General features: G+C 43.8%; 1 protein-coding gene across 1 annotated transcript in view; it reads left to right on the top strand.

Annotated features, from left to right (window-relative positions):
* kirrel1b (kirre like nephrin family adhesion molecule 1b) overlaps positions 1 to 20,812 on the top strand; it is a gene marked incomplete at both ends in the record, with an annotated part of 106,117 nt that overhangs the window by 67,728 nt on the left and 17,577 nt on the right. Inside the window, 7 exons of the mRNA XM_083653448.1 lie at positions 2,444 to 2,601; positions 11,747 to 11,897; positions 13,839 to 13,944; positions 16,885 to 17,033; positions 18,253 to 18,380; positions 19,362 to 19,488; positions 20,091 to 20,191. Of these exons, the coding sequence (XP_083509574.1) occupies positions 2,444 to 2,601; positions 11,747 to 11,897; positions 13,839 to 13,944; positions 16,885 to 17,033; positions 18,253 to 18,380; positions 19,362 to 19,488; positions 20,091 to 20,191 (920 nt within the window). The remainder of the gene's footprint in view (positions 1 to 2,443; positions 2,602 to 11,746; positions 11,898 to 13,838; positions 13,945 to 16,884; positions 17,034 to 18,252; positions 18,381 to 19,361; positions 19,489 to 20,090; positions 20,192 to 20,812) is intronic.

Genomic DNA, 20,812 nt, shown 5'->3' with positions numbered 1-20,812 from the left:
TTATTAGGTAATAATTAGTGCTGACTAATTAGTGGCCAAAATGACTCAAGACAGGTTCAGCACCATGGAGAGCTCCAGAGTGGAGGAGCCCACAAGAACCTTTCCTCTGATTGACTTAACACTTAACAATTCGACCAATCAGAGTAAGACGTTCACATATCTCGAGAAGTTATCTGTCTGATCGACTTGGACCCTCCCCAATTTGGCCAATAGACCCTTCTCACGGGGGCCATTTTGTGTCGAGAAGCCAGGGTAAACACAGGTGCAAGCAAAACACTAATGAGTGTTTCCAACTTCCATGATTGGAATTTGGAAACCCTCATTAGTGTTTTGCTTGCACCTGTGTTTACCCTGGCTTCTCGACACAAAATGGCCCCCGTGAGAAGGGTCTATTGGGAGGGAGCTGTGCAAGCAGGGGGAGGGGGGGGAGGGGCGGGGCGGGGCGGGGCGGTGGTGTAGAGTGGGAAAGCATGATATATGAATGGGCGGAAGAGGAAGGAGGGGAACGGGCGCTGCACCAGTCCATCAAATCAGGGACTATTTTACACCCGGGATGCAACGTGAATACAATGAACTGCAGTTAACTAGCTGGTAGGATAGAAAACCATGAGTACTTTAGATCAGGATTGAAAGAGGCTTTGTCATAATCAAGGACAGGAAGTATCCGTTTTATAAACTGATTTAAGCCCCTGGGTAAAACCAACAGGTCAAGGTACAATAGGTAACCCTAACCCTGAATAAATGTCATTTGTGACGCTACGTATGATGGCACGAGTGAGGATGATGGGGGTAGTATGTTGGAAATGACTCCTGCTACAACTATAACGTCTGCTCTTATTTTTGATGTACGTTCTGCACCGTCGATGATGCACTTTGATGTACCCTCTTTTTTTATATATAATGTTTGTATGTTATTATGGATGTGTTTAATCTGCCGGCTGCAAGACAAACTGCCCCTCAGGTGTCATAAAGATGTCTGTACTGTGCTTTGCTCTGGCTCTGCTGGAGCTGCTCAGTCAACAGGAGAAGTACCGGGCAGCTCCCAGGTGGACCTGTGTGAAGCTGTATGAATGCAAAGCAGGGGGTTGCTGAGAAAGAGCATGCATGCTCAGCTGAGTTTCTATGCTTCAATGAAAGTAAAAACAACAACAAATACCAACAAAAACAATTTGCAATGGCATTTCTCTTTTATTTGAAAGAAGTAGGCCCGCACACCAGAACTCAGTTTTTTTTACTTTATTTGGTAAAAGGAACAACGTTTCAACCAGCCAGTGATTTTCATCAGGTGAACCTGATGAAAATCACTGGCTGATTGAAACGTTCCTTTCAAATGCTCTACTTTTAACCCAGCACCCGTCGACGATGTGCGTATAGCCAAACTCTCTCTCTAATTTCTCTTTTATTTGCCATTGATCAGGGAGAGAAAGAAGATGATGTTAAAGGGCAAAACTAGAGCTGAATGTTTACAGTAATCTGAAAAACAACAACATCAAAGTCGAAAATGGTCATTCTTAGCAATTTTTTTTAATTAAAATCACTTTTCTTTAAACATTTTTAAAGTTCTAAATGTAAAATGTGAGTGTAAAAAATGTGCTGATATGAATCACAGTTTAAATCGCAATTGCAATACTCTGTCCAATAATCTCAATTAAATGATTAGTCAATATAGTTCAATCAGCCCGAGTCAGAACATTGACATTTGAGGAATTTAGCTGGCTACCCAGAGTGACCTATACTGTGCAGTGGAATACGCTTCATTTCCTACATTGTCAACATCACAAGCACCCAAATAGTGAGGAGGTCACAGGTCAGAGTCACTGAGGAGGTCACAGGTCAGAGCCACAACATCCTGGGGAAAAAGCTGGACAGCAACTTTGGACATCACAACAATGCGAATAAGCTTTGGTAGGCTACCATTCCCTAGGGCTGGGCGATATGACTTCAAATAAATCTCACGATTATTTCAAACTTTCACCTCGATTACGTGTAATATATGCATGATTATTTATTTTATACGTTTTGTTTGTTTTTTTTTGTTTTTTTGACCTCCTATTGTAGTTCTCTGACAGGTCTGTACTGTAGGGTTTGTTGGCTCGGTGTTTTCGTTGTCATCCTCCATGCCGACAGCTTTGCTTTGAATGGACGCCTGAATGCGGACAGTGGACGGGACAGTTCATGATTGGGAAAGTATTCACCGAATTAACATTCATTAATTTAATTAATTGACGTGAGCAAGATGAAGTCGGTTAGAGGTTCTACATTTTCGGTTTTGAGCCCTTCCATTCCCCGCAGAGCTGCTCAGAGCTATGCTACAGTGCTTTAACTTGATGTGTATGGATGTACATTATGTTTATGTGAATGTACTGTATGGGTGCACCGTGCACTCATGCACTCATGCATGTTTTTTACAGTATGTGTGTGTGCGTGTCTGTCCCTCCTCCAGTCCCCCCTGAGGACCCGGTGGTGGACGGCGCCCCGGAGCTGCTGCTGATGGCGGGGGCGCCCTACAACCTGACCTGTGTGACCCGCGGAGCCAAGCCTGCAGCCCACATCCAGTGGACCAAGAACGGAGTGGCTGTGGAGGGCGCCTACCAATCCACGGTGACTCACACACACACACACACACGCACACACACACACACACACACGCGGGCACACACACACACACACACGCACACGCGCAGACGCACACGCGCAGACACACACACGCGGGCACACACACACACACACACAATCACGCACACACACGTGTCGGCAAAAGCACAAACACGTGTACAGAGGAAGACGCATGCAACTTTGTCCGAAAAATATATCCAACTAAGGTACTCTTCCCACACAAAAAGTAAAACACCTTTCTTATTTATTGTTGCATGCACATGTTAAACATTTTTAACATGCGTATATTTTAACATGTGTATGCTATGCGTTAATGAATAATGACGCCATTTTACTTTTTATATGGGAACAGTGCCTTGGATCTACCGAAACTTGACCACCATACCATCCAAGCTTTATTAATACACTGAAGCCAAAGCACTGTTCCTATTTAGTAAATTGACAATGAATTAGCAGCACGGGTTCTAGTCCTTCTATTTGTATTTGTATTTGCTTTTTGGAGTGCACACTACAGACACGCAGAGTCCTCCAACAACTCCACATCATGGAAATCCTCATCCATATTTTAGAGGTATTAACACATTGAGTGCCAGCCATTTTTTCAATCCTGTAGGTAAGTTGTGCCAGGTTTTTTTTTGAGGATTCTGGCTCATTTTACAAGAGCCGAGGATTATTTTCTGTTAAGAATTCGTGAACACCAATCATCTAAAAATTAATAGAATGTGTGCTTTCTCTGTCTAAAAGAGTTAGTTTGCAGAGTTAGTAGTTATGTAGATATTAGCCGTTGAGTACAGCATGGTTTCAGAGATTTTCAGAGAGTTTGGAGATAAATGGATTTTTAGAACCACCTCACGTGCCTGTGATTATGGGTGCCCTTGTCTCCCACTCTGTGCGCTCTCTCTCTCTCTCTCTCTCTCTCTCTCTCTCTCTCTCTCTCTCTCTCTCCTCTCTCTCTCTCTCTCTCTCTCTCTCTGAGAGGAGAGAGAGAGAGGGAGAGAGCGAGAGGGAGAGTTGCTTCAACTCCTCCCTCCGTGGGCGTTCTTCTTGGCTGCAGCGGCCGTCACAAGCTTGTCACCAGTCTCAGTGCTTTGCTGCTGTCCTGTGCCTGTGGCTGCGCGGCCGCTGTTTGAGGAAGTCGGGATGGACTCGCTCGCTTCTTGGAGTTTTGGTTGAGAGAAGCTTTTGCGATTCTGGTCATATTTATGCTGCGTGTTTCAAAGTGTGTTCCACCTGTAATCTATTATGTAAATTTGCAATCCCGCATCGCCAGCAATCAGCGCGAAAACGAAAGCGTTTTCCCCCATCCATTTTCATGAGAATGGCTGGGGTGAGAATGGCGTGACAAGTTAAAAAAATGCTTGCCTTCCTCTAGTCAGGAGAGCACTGTCGCCACTTAGTGGTCGGTAAAATAGATTATACACATTCTCTTGCTCCAATAGTGATCTCGAAGATGTAAAAGGGGTTGATTGATGTCCCACCGTCAAAAAAAAAAAATGTTTATGTAAGACGAGATATCTCGGCTCTGGCACTCAAGCGTTGGATTATGTAAGACGAGATATCTCGGCTCTGGCACTCAACGTGTTAAATGATGAACTAAAGGTCAGAATCTTCCAGGAAGCGATGTACAGCATTTTGGAATTCACATACTGATTACTGTGCTAGTTCAGAGATACAGTAGTACATGCCTTCAGAGAGACCTGTTTTATGTATTTGGCGTAGTGTTGACAACAGCAATCCCAGACTGATCTTGGCTCTATAGACCCATTTCACGGGGGCCATTTTGTGCTGAAAAGGCAGGGTAAACACAGGTGCAAGCAACACACTAATAAGGGTTTCTAAATAGAGGGTATGCACACCCACTGGAACACGCCCCCTCAATCGGGAATGAGTGTCAAAATGAGTGTCAAGTTCCTCCCTGAGCAGCAGGTGTCAGTTATCTAGGCTGATTACTGCATTCAAGCTCAGTCTTGCTGTGACTCAGTGGGCGTGACCCCACAGTGACTTCTGCCTCTGTGACATCACATGCATACCCTCTATTCCAATCATGGAAGTTGGAAACCCTCATTAGTGTGCATTGCTTGCACCTGTGTTTACCCTGCCTTTTCGACACAAAATGGCCCTCGTGAAAAGGGTCTATTGTTGAGTGGCAATGCGAACAAATAACATAATCATGATGGAGGCAGGGGGGCTTTGTCCAAGTGTCAGCACCTGAGGGGAGGCTCACAGTCTCAGACTTTAAAAAACCCTTTTGTATACTATATGGTTATTTATAGTTCATTGAAGCATGGGACCAATATTGATTCCCACTTTGGCCACCAGCACTGCAACTGCACTTGAGGTATTTCAGTAAACTTTGGATTAGTAATTGTTAAGCAAAATGTCAAATGCAAATACAGGAATGTAAACCCACTATGCACACACACACATGGAAGCACACATGGATACAAACACATCCCATACTGTTTACAGTAATGCTGTGACACACAGGGTTGGTGTCAGTACTCATTAATACCTTTAGTTTAAGGTATTGCCTGAAACAATGCAGTACCAAGTAGTATGGAAACTTCTCCAGTCAAACGATGAATTAGATAATTAATGAATGAATGCATGAATGAAGTATGAAAAAAAGTATTGAATGAAGTACTCGGTATCACTTTAAGGGTACTGGTATTGGTACTGCTATCGTCATTTTTTTTAAATGATACCCAGCCCTCTAGTGACACACCTTGGTGACTAACAAAAGACCAAGAAGTGGTTGAAATGATTAACACACATACACATACACAGACACACACACACACACACACACACAGCACAAATACAAAATAATATACATAGACACCAACATGTACAGACACACACACACACACACACACACACACACACACACACACACACACACACACACACACACACACACACACACACACACACACACACACACACACACACACAAACGCGATACATTATGCACTGGCAATGCCTTGCTCTCCCACATTCTCACACTCCCGGCGGCTCCCATACACTCTCCCACACATGTGAAATTGTGCCCGCGAGCACACACACACACACACGCACGCACGCACGCACACACACACTCACACACACACACACACACACACACACACACACACACACACACACACACACACACACACACACACACACACACACACATATGCACACTCACGCTCCCATATGCACACAAACACCGACTCACACACCCTCAAGCACACGGATGTTTTTTCCCCCTTATCCAGGCAGCCAGCCTGTGTGCAGCATGCCCCCCCCCACACACACACACATACATATTACATGCTGTTCTTATGTTACGGTGTTACTGACCACGCATACTGTACACCACGCTGGATGTTACAGTGTTACTGACCATGCATACTGTACACCACACTGGATGTTACAGTGTTACTGACCATGCATACTGTACACCATGCTGGATGTTACAGTGTTACTGACCATGCATACTGTACACCACGCTGGATGTTACAGTGTTACTGACCATACATACTGTACACCACACTGGATGTTACAGTGTTACTGACCATGCATACTGTACACCACACTGGATGTTACGGTGTTACTGACCACACATACTGTACACCACACTGGATGTTACAGTGTTACTGACCACGCATACTGTACACCACACTGGATGTTACAGTGTTACTGACCACACATACTGTACACCACACTGGATGTTACGGTGTTACTGACCACACATACTGTACACCACACTGGATGTTACAGTGTTACTGACCACGCATACTGTACACCACACTGGATGTTACAGTGTTACTGACCACACATACTGTACACCACACTGGATGTTACAGTGTTACTGACCACACATACTGTACACCACACTGGATGTTACAGTGTTACTGACCACACATACTGTACACCACACTGGATGTTACAGTGTTACTGACCACACATACTGTACACCACACTGGATGTTACAGTGTTACTGACCACACATACTGTACACCACGCAGGATGTTACAGTGTTACTGACCATGCATACTGTACACCACGCTGGATGTTACAGTGTTACTGACCATGCATACTGTACACCACGCTGGATGTTACAGTGTTACTGACCATGCATACTGTACACCACGCTGGATGTTACAGTGTTACTGACCATGCATACTGTACACCACGCTGGATGTTACAGTGTTACTGACCACGCATACTGTACACCACACTGGATGTTACGGTGTTACTGACCACGCATACTGTACACCACACTGGATGTTACGGTGTTACTGACCACGCATACTGTACACCACGCTGGATGTTACGGTGTTACTGACCACACATACTGTACACCACACTGGATGTTACAGTGTTACTGACCACGCATACTGTACACCACGCTGGATGTTACAGTGTTACTGACCACACATACTGTACACCACGCTGGATGTTACAGTGTTACTGACCATGCATACTGTACACCACGCTGGATGTTACAGTGTTACTGACCATGCATACTGTACACCACACTGGATGTTACGGTGTTACTGACCACACATACTGTACACCACACTGGATGTTACAGTGTTACTGACCACACATACTGTACACCACGCTGGATGTTACAGTGTTACTGACCACACATACTGTACACCACACTGGATGTTACAGTGTTACTGACCACACATACTGTACACCACGCTGGATGTTACAGTGTTACTGACCACACATACTGTACACCACGCTGGATGTTACAGTGTTACTGACCACACATACTGTACACCACGCTGGATGTTACAGTGTTACTGACCACACATACTGTACACCACGCTGGATGTTACAGTGTTACTGACCATGCATACTGTACACCACACTGGATGTTACGGTGTTACTGACCACGCATACTGTACACCACGCTGGATGTTACGGTGTTACTGACCACGCATACTGTACACCACACTGGATGTTACAGTGTTACTGACCATGCATACTGTACACCACACTGGATGTTACAGTGTTACTGACCATGCATACTGTACACCACACTGGATGTTATGGTGTTACTGACCACACATACTGTACACCACGCTGGATGTTATGGTGTTACTGACCACGCATACTGTACACCACGCTGGATGTTACAGTGTTACTGACCATGCATACTGTACACCACGCTGGATGTTACGGTGTTACTGACCACACATACTGTACACCATGCTGGATGTTACAGTGTTACTGACCACACATACTGTACACCACGCTGGATGTTACGGTGTTACTGACCACACATACTGTACACCATGCTGGATGTTACAGTGTTACTGACCATGCATACTGTACACCACGCTGGATGTTACGGTGTTACTGACCACACATACTGTACACCATGCTGGATGTTACAGTGTTACTGACCACACATACTGTACACCATGCTGGATGTTACAGTGTTACTGACCACACATACTGTACACCACGCTGGATGTTACAGTGTTACTGACCACACATACTGTACACCACGCTGGATGTTACAGTGTTACTGACCACACATACTGTACACCACGCTGGATGTTATGGTGTTACTGACCACGCATACTGTACACCACGCTGGATGTTACAGTGTTACTGACCATGCATACTGTACACCACGCTGGATGTTACAGTGTTACTGACCACGCATACTGTACACCACGCTGGATGTTACAGTGTTACTGACCATGCATACTGTACACCACGCTGGATGTTACTGTGTTACTGACCATGCATACTGTACACCACGCTGGATGTTACAGTGTTACTGACCACACATACTGTACACCACGCTGGATGTTACAGTGTTACTGACCACACATACTGTACACCACGCTGGATGTTACAGTGTTACTGACCACACATACTGTACACCACGCTGGATGTTACAGTGTTACTGACCACACATACTGTACACCACACTGGATGTTACAGTGTTACTGACCACACATACTGTACACCACACTGGATGTTACAGTGTTACTGACCACACATACTGTACACCACGCTGGATGTTACAGTGTTACTGACCATGCATACTGTACACCACGCTGGATGTTACAGTGTTACTGACCACACATACTGTACACCACGCTGGATGTTACCGTGTTACTGACCACACATACTGTACACCACGCTGGATGTTACAGTGTTACTGACCACGCATACTGTACACCACGCTGGATGTTACAGTGTTACTGACCATGCATACTGTACACCACGCTGGATGTTACAGTGTTACTGACCATGCATACTGTACACCACACTGGATGTTACAGTGTTACTGACCACGCATACTGTACACCACGCTGGATGTTACAGTGTTACTGACCACACATACTGTACACCACGCTGGATGTTACAGTGTTACTGACCATGCATACTGTACACCACACTGGATGTTACAGTGTTACTGACCATGCATACTGTACACCACGCTGGATGTTACAGTGTTACTGACCATGCATACTGTACACCACACTGGATGTTACAGTGTTACTGACCACACATACTGTACACCACACTGGATGTTACAGTGTTACTGACCACGCATACTGTACACCACACTGGATGTTACAGTGTTACTGACCATGCATACTGTACACCACACTGGATGTTACAGTGTTACTGACCACGCATACTGTACACCACACTGGATGTTACAGTGTTACTGACCATGCATACTGTACACCACACTGGATGTTACAGTGTTACTGACCATGCATACTGTACACCACACTGGATGTTACAGTGTTACTGACCACACATACTGTACACCACACTGGATGTTACAGTGTTACTGACCATGCATACTGTACACCACACTGGATGTTACAGTGTTACTGACCACACATACTGTACACCACGCTGGATGTTACAGTGTTACTGACCACGCATACTGTACACCACGCTGGATGTTACAGTGTTACTGACCACACATACTGTACACCACACTGGATGTTACAGTGTTACTGACCACGCATACTGTACACCACGCTGGATGTTACAGTGTTACTGACCATGCATACTGTACACCACGCTGGATGTTACAGTGTTACTGACCACACATACTGTACACCACACTGGATGTTACAGTGTTACTGACCACACATACTGTACACCACGCTGGATGCCATGCACACCTTCTTGCCACATTTTACCCCCTCTTTCTGCCTAACACAGAAAGGGAGGAAATGATGTAATTCAAAACATATATTATGTTATATATATACACACGTCACACACACGTCACACACACACACGCATGCACGCACGCACGCACGCACGCGCACGCACACACACACACACACACACACACACACACACACACACACACACACACACACACACACACACACACACACACACACACACACATTTATATATAGATCCCCCCTATATTTCTTCCATTTTTTAAGGGATTTTAAGCCCTTAAATTCAAGGCTGAGTCCTACAGTATATGATATTATAAAATTGCACTGCCTGAGATAATTGAAAACACATTTTGTGGACAGTGACTTTCCTGCACCTGCATTAAACATCTGGATTATGAAGATAAAGTTGGAGGTGTTTAATACAAGTGTGGGAACATGGCTCTCCATCAAAATGTCTACTTTAAAGTCCATCTCAGTGGAACCTGCTCAGTCTCATCAACTCTGCGTTACTCTTTCCTTCTTATGGCTTTGTCTCATTGGCTCTCCCGACCCCATCTTTTCTCTGTCTGTTGCCTCTGTCTATCTTCTCCCCACAATCACAGTGACGTCACGCTATCAACAACAGTCACTTCCGGGTAGTAACTGGTGATTGTTTTGAATTGCGGAGATATCGGCAAACTTGTGTATTGTTGATTTCTGTTGCCATTTTCAGCCGTAACTGTAACGTTTCAAGATATATACCGTAGTTAAACACGGCGGTCAGACCAATCGGACGTTTCTGCTCTGCTTGTATGTAGTCTACTACTGTGTTAGTGTCTTTGATAAACCAAATCTGCTCAACAGAGACTGGCTGCTCAGACTAACTGCTAGTTATGGCTAAACTCAAGCTGTCATTATCTTTATTCTGTGGCCCAACAGGTAAATTAAGTCTCCAAACTAACATTAGTGAAAGTGTTGTTATTAATGAGATACAGATGTTACCTGTATCGATTTCGAAATATACTACAGTACTGCCGCAAAAGTATTGCTTGCGGTAATGGTTGGATTTTTTCCCCCATGTGTTTGCACCAGAAAGAGTCCACCAACATATCAAATGAAAGCTGACAATCCACAGATTCCACTGACACTCACTGAACTAACAGACAAAGAAAATCACTTAAGCTGTGTTCACACCGAGATATTTATTTTTCTCTCTGTCGCTCCATTCAACCCTTTGGAATCGCTCTGTCGCTCTGTTTAAATCGCTCGTCAACAGGCACAATAATTGACGAACATCTGGGCGCTATAACGTTACACAATGTCATGATATTTGTCCACCGTAGTTGTTTACAAGCTAAGCCTATCAGCGTGCTCCTAATACGAGCTCTATACCGGTAGTACAGACTTCACTTCATGTCAGCTGTCAGCCTGTCAATCAGCTGTCAATGCGGTTTGTTGCCACACAATAAACCAGCGGTTTGTTCCAAGCCAGTGTGATCCTTGATTCACTCTCACACGACAGCCAATCAGCGTTGAACAGCGAGCGCCTGATGCCAGCGTAATTTCGCTCGTGTTGGGATATTTCATCTCGGGCGACGAGCAAATTTTCTCTCTATCGCTCTGTCTCTGTCGCTCGGACGCCCAGCGATTTTTCTCCCGGGCGAATATACGTTCAATCGCTCGTTTGCATTGACTTTGTATGTAAAGTCGATGCCAGCGAAAAACTTTAATAGGTCGGTGTGAACGCAGCTTTACTGACAGGGTACTTTGAAACAGATAACATCTCACTACTGTAATAAGGAGAGGGGTTCCACACGACGCTCGCGAGCATGCTAGAAATAGTCATTTCATGCATTTTAGACTTTTCTCTTTATCATTTTGTTGCCCGCCTGCTCACATTAAATCGTATGTAGGAACGCATGAGGTTTCTACGTGGAGATTAATATAAACAAACCTTGTGATTGGGTCTATAGGAGGTGCTGCCGGACAGGAAGAGGGTGACCACCAGGAGCTACATGCCCATCACGCCGGCCGACACCGACACCGGCTGCAACTTCTCCTGCGTGGCCAGCAACCCGGCCGTGCCCCTGGGCAAACGAGCCACCGTCAAACTCAACGTCCACCGTACGTCACACTCACAACCAACACAAAGCCACACCCATCACACAAAGCCACACCCATCACACTTCATTTACCACTTTTGATAGTTTTGAACAGCTGCCTCAGGTTCGGAGCCATATCAGTTCTATTGGAGTCTACTAGCCATTGATTAGTCGATCAACAGAAAATTAATCGCCGACTATTTTCATAATCGATTTAGACTCGGTTTCTTTATTTAGTCTTCTATGACAGTAAACTGATTATCTTTGGGTTGTGGACTGTGGACATTTCAGGACATCATCTTGGGCTTTGGGGAAAAAGTGATCGACATTATAGTTAATGTTAAGTTGATAGTTAATGTTATAGAACAAACAGCTAATCGATTAGTCGAGAAAATAATCGACAGATTAATCGCATTTTTTTTTTTTTTTTAAGTTGCAGCCCTAATTGTGTATTATACTCAAAATTGAATTGTCCTGCTTTATGTGAACGCCGCCTCAGTCATTGGTATGTTTTGATTTACAAAACCATTCTTACTTATCGTCTTTTTTAAACTTGAAATATCGAAATTGCAATCTCTGTTCTCAGGACATTCTGTGATTTGCTGTTCCCAAAGTCTGAACTGAACTGGGAAAGAACACTTGGGTTTCTCTGCACCTATTACATGGAACAATCTACAGTCTGATCTTAAACGTCAAAACTTAGTAACCCTGAATGATTATAAAGCTATGGTGAAATCTATTGAAACCAGGTTATCTGTGTGCAGATGACCATTGAATGAATCTGACCATTTTAATGTTACTCAAATCTATGTTTGTCTAACCTGGTTAAATAAAGGCGAAATAAAAAGAGTGGACGAACACAGCACTTGTCAACTCAAAATAATTGTCACTGAAAATCACGACAAAAGAACACTGGAAAAGTTGCCGTCTGCACGCTTGTTAGGCCGATTTTCATCCTCAAGATGGGATGGAATCCAACACCGGATGAGAGGGAAAGGGAATGATTCTCTGCTGTTTGTGTTGAGTCAGTGCCAAGTTTGAGGTCGACTCATTTTCAATTCCATTCAGAATGTGGATTTTCCTCAGCATGTGGAGAATAGAAAAGGTTTTGCATTATAATGGTTCTTCTGTCCTGCCGTTGGAGAAAGTGAGAGTGACTGCTCTCTCCTTCACACAAGGAAACGATACTTTGAGTTTACAACGTAGACACGACAGATGAAACTCAGGTCTTATTCCAACTCAGCGAGGTTGGAAATGAGGTTATATGTCAATCAATTTCAATCAATCAATTTTATATTTATAGAGTACTGTACTGTACTGTACTGTATAGCGCCAAATCATAACAAGAGTTATCCCAAGGTATACATATATATGGGTGGGTTGAAGGCTTGGTTTAGCCAGGCTAGGCTGCTACTGTATTAGTACTGACTGAATAAAAAACAATGTTTATGTTCAAATAAATATACCAAGTAGTTATATAAGCTCTGTGGTTGTATTGGTTTGCCTTGCCATGCACGCACGCACGCAAAAAAAGAATTAAAAAGGAAAAAAAGTATTTGAATATATATATAACAAATATGTTTTGTTTAGAGGGAATATTCGAATATGATTTTGGGCCAATTTTGACAGCCCTAGCTCTTTGTGGATATGGCATCACTGAAAAGTGTAGGAGTCGAGAAACTTCACGAATGTAAATATGTTCATATTCTGCATGTTTATAGTCTCTCTGTCATCTATATGCTGACATAGCTGACCGCACCATTTTAAGATGATTCCAATCAGAAAGTAAGTGTAGGTGCAGTTTTGCATAAGAGTTATGGATATAGATCGGTGTGGTCCTGGAATGCCAGAATTTACAATTCTGACATTCCAGAATTGTAAATTGTAAATGAATTTAAAAATAAATGTCAGTTCTGCTTGATTTTGCTCACTGCACTGTGTGTGTATGTGTCTCCCTGTATAGACCCTCCTACAGTGACCTTGTCCATCGAGCCTCGCTCCGTCCTGGAGGGGGAGAGAGTCACCTTCACCTGCCAGGCCCACGCCAACCCTCCCATCATGGGCTTCAGGTCTGTGGACTCCCCACACTTTTGACAGTGTCAATACTATGTTCCTATGTAAAAACTCAACACTACTGCGATACCACACAAAACAAGAAACACCATTAACCACTGTGTCAACCACATTGGGGGGAAAGGCAACTTTTTTATTGTCACTCCTGGCACCAGTTATTTTCAACCAGTTTCGACTGGACTGGGACCCAGTTCAATATGTGCTGCACTGTGTGTGTTGCCATGTTGACAGCTGCTCTGACTGCAGCTCCGTCTCTTCCAATCCTTCTTCTTCTTCTTACTAGTATTATTTTAAATATTTTCAATCTGCTCCTAACTGCCCTCTTGAGGTGATGCTGAAATGGAATTTCTGCTTGCAGAACACATTAGTGAAAGTATTGAACGTTTCTAAAATGCAATCTAGAATTTAATCTTTCACAGCGGTATTGAAGTAGCATTAAAATCACTAGATGCTAGACTTTACCATATTGGTTGTTGCCCCGGCAGTCAAGACTCCCCAAGAGGGTCCCAGTCTGGGGGATTGGCACACAGAGCGCACAATGCTGAACAATTCTCCAACTTCCTCGCTTACATTTTTAAGTTAAATTGATTCCCTGACCCTGCAATCATAGCCTTAGGATTTGGATCATGAGTCTCTAAAAAGCAATAATTGCCTATTGCTCTGGATCACCACCAAAATCAATTGTTCCTTTGCTCAAGGCCTATCTGCCCATCAAACATAATGTCACGTCTGTTTGAATGTTTCTGAGCTATCCAGCTGACAATGAACATAGCTGCACAACTCTCACTCATTGAGAGTGAGACTCTCGCTCTCACTCCTCTCAGACCCCCCCCCACAAATCTTTTCTATATCTTTCCAAGTTTTGGAAGTTCAGTTTCCATGCTTGTTCTATTGCATATTGTATTCATTTTCTCCCAATATTGTCTCTGGTTCTCTATTAAGATGATCATCTATTCAGAAGTTACTTCTATTTGGATAGACCTGAGACTAAAGTGGGGAGTGTCGGACGATGGGAGCATAGATCTTTTGTTTTGAAGGAAAATGTGTATAATAGCCTATCCTATATCAAAAATGCTACCTAATAAACACACATTAGCAAAAAGAAAGTCTTCTTGGTTGAGAGGTCGAGTAGGTCAATTTACCACGAATAATGCTCATCTTATTCTGAACAAAAATAGGTGTCGTTTTCCCAAAAGTCCAAAGTTGGCAGCCCCGAACAAGCAGATGAAAATATAACATTGGTGTAGAGCAGTGTTTCTCAAACTTTTTCAGACCAAGGACCACTTAAACCAATGAAAAAAACTCGGGGACCACCTAACTCCCAAAACATCCCCAAAAACAATAGGCCTACTACTTCAACTGTAAATTACAAATTACATGCTAATTAAATGACAAATAGCAGTACAATTAATCTAATTTTTGGCTTCCCACAATTATGAAAACAAGATAACCGATATAAAAAATATATACTGTATATGTAATTTATTTTAGTTAGTCCATTTACGGTACCTTTTTTTTTAACATTTATTTCTCCTGTTCAGTTCAAATATATTCTAAGTTCAAAGAAAGTTTTTTCAAGTTCAATAAATGCACAATGTTGCCAATATCAAATATCTTTTGCCATGTTCAAGTTGCATTCAGTGATGTTTTTGTGTTCAAATAAGTGTTAAATGGCTCTATATTCTGACAGCAATTACTGAAAGTATTTGGTCAGTAACTTGGAACTCCCAACCACCCACTGTACTCTGTCTCTCTCCTGTAGCCCTGCAGGCAGAGTGGACGTATCTCCGCAAGCGTAAGTCGGACAGAGTCAGTGGTGGTGGCGTTGGATTCGGGGTGAAAAAATACATAATGGTCCTTTAAAGGCACCATGATCTGACCTTGAGTTTCCCAGAAAATGTAAACAGTTCTCTGATCGGATAGTGGGAGGTAAAAAAAAAAGGAAAAAAATAGAAATCTACTCGCGGACCACTAGGGGGCGCTCGCGGACCACCAGTGGTCTGCGGACCACTGTTTGAGAAACACTGGTGTAGAGCAGGGGTGCCCAATACGTCGATCGCGATCGACCAGTCGATCGCGAAGGTAGTGTGGTAGATCGCATGGCATTGAGGGGAAAAAAAAAACTTTTTTTCTTTATTTTTTTTTCTTTTTAATAATAAAATAAAATATAATGGAAGTACATGCAGTTGTTTATTTTAATTATGGATCATAATACAATGCAATTGTATTGTAAAGTGAGAAAAAATAAATCATGTATTGGGGGAAAAAGTGATGCATCGATTTAAGATGCATCGATAATCGTAATCGAATCGAATCGTAGCCCTCTGAATCGTAATCGAATCGAATCATGGGGCCAGTGAAGATTCACAGCCCTAATGTCAAGTGGTTGTGGGACAACGAGAAAGTCTTGTGAGGTTAGTTACTGCAGGCTGGAAACGATGTGTGTGCGTTTGCGATGTTGAAACTGGACTGGTAGATCTCAGGAGGCTGGCTACTTGAAAAGTAGATCTTGGGTCAAAAAAGTTTGGGCACCCCTGGTGTAGAGTAACATGGTTTGGGATGGTTGAAAAGCCACTGAATGCTGTGTTGTTTGTGCGTCAGGTGGGCTAAAGGAGGCGTGCTGCTGGAGGGGGTGACGGAGAGTAATGCTGTGTTGTTTGTGCGTCAGGTGGGCTAAAAGAGGCGTGCTGCTGGAGGGGGCGAGGGAGAGTAATGCTGTGTTGTTTGTGCGTAAGGTGGGCTAAAGGAGGCGTGCTGCTGGAGGGGGCGAGGGAGAGTAATGCTGTGTTGTTTGTGCGTCAGGTGGGCTAAAGGAGGCGTGCTGCTGGAGGGGGTGACGGAGAGTAATGCTGTGTTGTTTGTGCGTCAGGTGGGCTAAAGGAGGCGTGCTGCTGGAGGGGGCGAGGGAGAGTAATGCTGTGTTGTTTGTGCGTCAGGTGGGCTAAAGGAGGCGTGCTGCTGGAGGGGGCGAGGGAGAGTCTGTTCATCACCACAGCAGACCACTCCTTCTTCACGGAGCCCGTGTCCTGCCAGGTGTTCAACGCTGTGGGAAACACCAACGTCAGCATCCTGGTGGACGTCCACTGTGAGTCACTGTGAGCTCATACTGGCCAAGATCTCCATTCACTCTGCCTCTTCTATAACAGTAAAGAGCCAATGCATTTATCTCAATGGCACTTTGTGGTCATAGCCTGATATCAGACTGAATACTTGTTACACTCATTTCCATCTTTTAGTCTGAGATTGCGTTCTGTTTAACCAATTTCCACCAGGGTAATTCCAATTTCCCCAACCAATCACTAGAGACCAACGCATCGGCCTGAATCTTACATTAGTTACTCCAGTCGGCAGAATGCAAAAAAAAAAAAAAAAAAAAAAACTCTCCTTTGAAAAAATGCCTTCCAAGAAGAGTGCCGTTCGGACTTCAAAGTAATTAATTGGTACTTTTAATCAATTTACAACAGCCGTGATAGCAGGCGGCATCAATAGCAGTTCTTACATTTTATGTCTTAGATTACTCCTCGGCGCACTTGACAACCGCTTGACAACGGCTTAGTCCCCCGCCTGTTGGGCTCTTTATTGACGCTGATTGGCTAATCGTTCGTCCCCCTCGCCGCTGATTGGTGAATCACTGGTAAAACTGAGGAAAAGGCATTTGCATATCACAATGCCAGACCCAGAAGCAGGCAAAGCTCACCTCAGTCAGTGGAGTGGGTGGATTCGAAGGTCTGGGCTCAGGCAATTACACTTTTTCACAGCAGCCATTTTGTGTCTAAAAGGCAGGAAGTAACACAGGTGCAAGCAGAACATTAATGAGGGTTTCCAACTTCCAATCCATGTACGTGTTCCAGTGCTTGCACCTGTGTTACTTCCTGCATTTTAGGCTGCTGTAAAAAAAAAAAAGGCAGATTGTGGCCATGCAGTATTAATATATAGAGTGCCAAAGTCACACCCTCTTCAGCATGTTCAGTGGAGTTCAGCATGGGACCTAAGAGATCTCATTTCCCATTCATTTTTCCACAGACTTTTAATAAAATGCTTATGCCGATTAAAAAAAACGTTTTTTTTCTTTTCTTTTTTGTTTTTGTTTTAAAGTATTTTGCTAAATGTCTATGAAAAAATGAATGGTGGATAATCCCTTGGTGCGGATGCCGAACCCGGAAGACTTTATGCAGAATGAACTTGGAATAGATAAGATGAATCATGTTCTGCACTTCCACCCCCCCCCCCCCTCTCTCTCTCTCTCTCTCTCTCTCTCTCTCTCTCTCTCTCTCTCTCTCTCTCTCTCTCTTTGTCTTCCTTAGTCGGTCCCATCCTGGTGGTGGAGCCCAGGCCGGTGACGGTGGACGTAGACTCTGACGTCAATCTGAACTGCAAGTGGTCTGGAAACCCTCCGCTCACCCTCACCTGGACCAAGAAGGGCTCCAGCATGGTGAGGACAGGCCAGCACAGCTGACCTCTGACCTCTGAACTGTAACCCTAAAGTCTAAAGCTGAAATCCTGACACTGAATCCTGATGTCAAGCAACAATCGATTTTACACGTGTCACATTAAATACAAGGCACAAATGGGCGAATGCAAGACACTGTATAATGTGGTAACTTAGCTGAATTGTTCTAAAATTTCGGGGCGGGAATAATAATTATAATCATTGAAAAAATCACTTGAACAATGCAGCCTATATCTGCCCATATGCGTAAAATGTAGTCTCAAAACACATTAATGATGTCATAGAACATCTTGTCAAATTGCAGTATTTATTTTAATAAGGTGTCAAAATGTATGGCATCCCTGGAGCTCACCTGGTAGAGCTCGTACCACAAAGGTATAATCCTGACTGGCTGGCCCGGGTTCGAGTCCTACTTCCTGTCTACCTACTTTCCTCTCTAATAAACACAGAAGAGAAATCTGTAAAGATGTAAAAAAAAATCGATTCAAGCAGATAAGCAAGGCAAAAGTAGATATTATCATGTTGTTTTGACATTATCTCTCTTCACATACTGGGGCAAACCCTTCCCCATAGCAAATGCAGTGGAAAACCACAAACCCAATGTTTATAAATGTTTATGACCCCAGACACCATAAATGTGTGCTTAGTTGCAAAGCACACGGCGGTTAGGAGGAGTGAGACGTCGTCTTCATATCCTAAATCTTTAATTCATGCCTAACGAGTTCAGAAACGCTGCAGGAAAAACTAATGGAGCCTGCTGAGAAATCAACATGTTTTATGAATTAAATATAGATCTCCCTCCCTCATCTCCTCTCTCCAACGTCTCCACCTCGCAAACCTACTATCCTGATTTGTGTGTGTGTGTGTGTGCGTGCGTGTGTGTGTGTGTGTGTGTGTGTGTGTGTGTGTGTGTGTGTGTGTGTGTGCGCGCGTGTGTGTGCGTGCGTGTGTGTGTGTATCCAGGTGCTGAGCAACAATAACCAGCTGTATCTGAAGTCAGTGAGCCAGGCGGATGCAGGCCAGTATGTCTGCAAGGCCATCGTCCCGAGGATCGGCGTGGGGGAGACCGAGGTCACACTCACCGTCAACGGTCAGCCGCTGTCCAGTTACTCTGCTGGTGTTAACAGCATTGATCTTATCTGGAACGGTGTTAACAGATTGAGACTAAGCACTTTAGCTAATAACGGGTTTGAGGTAGCCATTCTCACTCAGGTTTACAGTATGTAATGCAGCCATGAAGTATTGCAAGTGGGCCGCCAAATAATTAGCAAAACATGACATTTTTCAAAATGTATTATTATTATTATTATTATTATGAGAATACATTTATCCATTGTTGAATGGTACCATTATTTAATTTGTAATCAATTATGCGTTAATTAGGCTATTGAAGGCAGCCCCTCACTTTTAGTTTGTGATTCCTGTGTGGTGCTGATGGACAGCTCCTGTTATCGTTCAAATAAAAAGTGCTCTGAGAACACATTATTTGCCAACTTTTCGATCACAAACAATAACCAATTGTCATGACCGTAATCCTCCCTGTCTGTCTGTCTGTCTGTCTGTCTGTCTGTCTGTCTGTCTGTCTGTCTGTCTGTCTGTCTGTCTGTCTGTCTCTCTGTCTGTCTGTCTGTCTGTCTGTCTCTCTCTCTCTCTCTCTCTCTCTCTCTCTGTCTCTCTCTCTCACCCACCCAGGTCCCCCCATCATCTCCAGTGACCCGGTCCAGTATGCAGTCAGAGGCGAGAGAGGAGAGATCAAGTGTTACATCGCCAGCACTCCTCCGCCTGACAAAATAGTGAGTCCAAACCTCTGTGCTGTATCATCTGCTGCGGCGCTTCTCAACCTTTTGATTTTCTTACACCCCTCCAAAATGAAGTTGCAGCCTCTTGGCACGGGTGTATACATGCAGAATGATAAGCTTAGAAGTTAAAAAAAACACATTTTATTTCCTGTTTTCACTACCAAATTTCAGCAAAACATGTTGGGACCTGATTTAATGATCTTGCTGAAAAACAGACAAACAGATAGTCAGAGGGGAAAAGGTAACTTTAACCTCCAAACTTGTTGCCAGGGGTTATAAAGCACATTATTTAAGAAATTTACCACGAGAGGAAGGGGGTTGTGGCCACATTTACCACTGGTACAGGGTTGTGGCACGAGGCGAAGCCGAGTGCCAGTGGTTGGTTTTCTCACACACGTTGGCATTGGAGATCTTCTCAGGCCACCCGATGTGTGTCTTAGCCATCTGTTGACAAATGTCTGTGATCACTTATTTGCACTAATATAAAAAGCCATTTGAACGGAAATGCTAACTGGCTAACCAAGGTTAATGGTAATTTCTGGACTGTTTTGTGAGCCTTGATGTGCTTCTTAACATTAATGGTAATGGTGATAACTGATCTTTATCCTGCAGAAG

Source organism: Poromitra crassiceps (genome assembly GCF_964638095.1).
Source record: "Poromitra crassiceps genome assembly, chromosome: 17".
Classification (NCBI taxonomy): domain Eukaryota; kingdom Metazoa; phylum Chordata; class Actinopteri; order Beryciformes; family Melamphaidae; genus Poromitra; species Poromitra crassiceps.
Note: the sequence above shows the minus strand (reverse complement) of the source record. Positions and strands in the feature narration are given on the sequence as shown.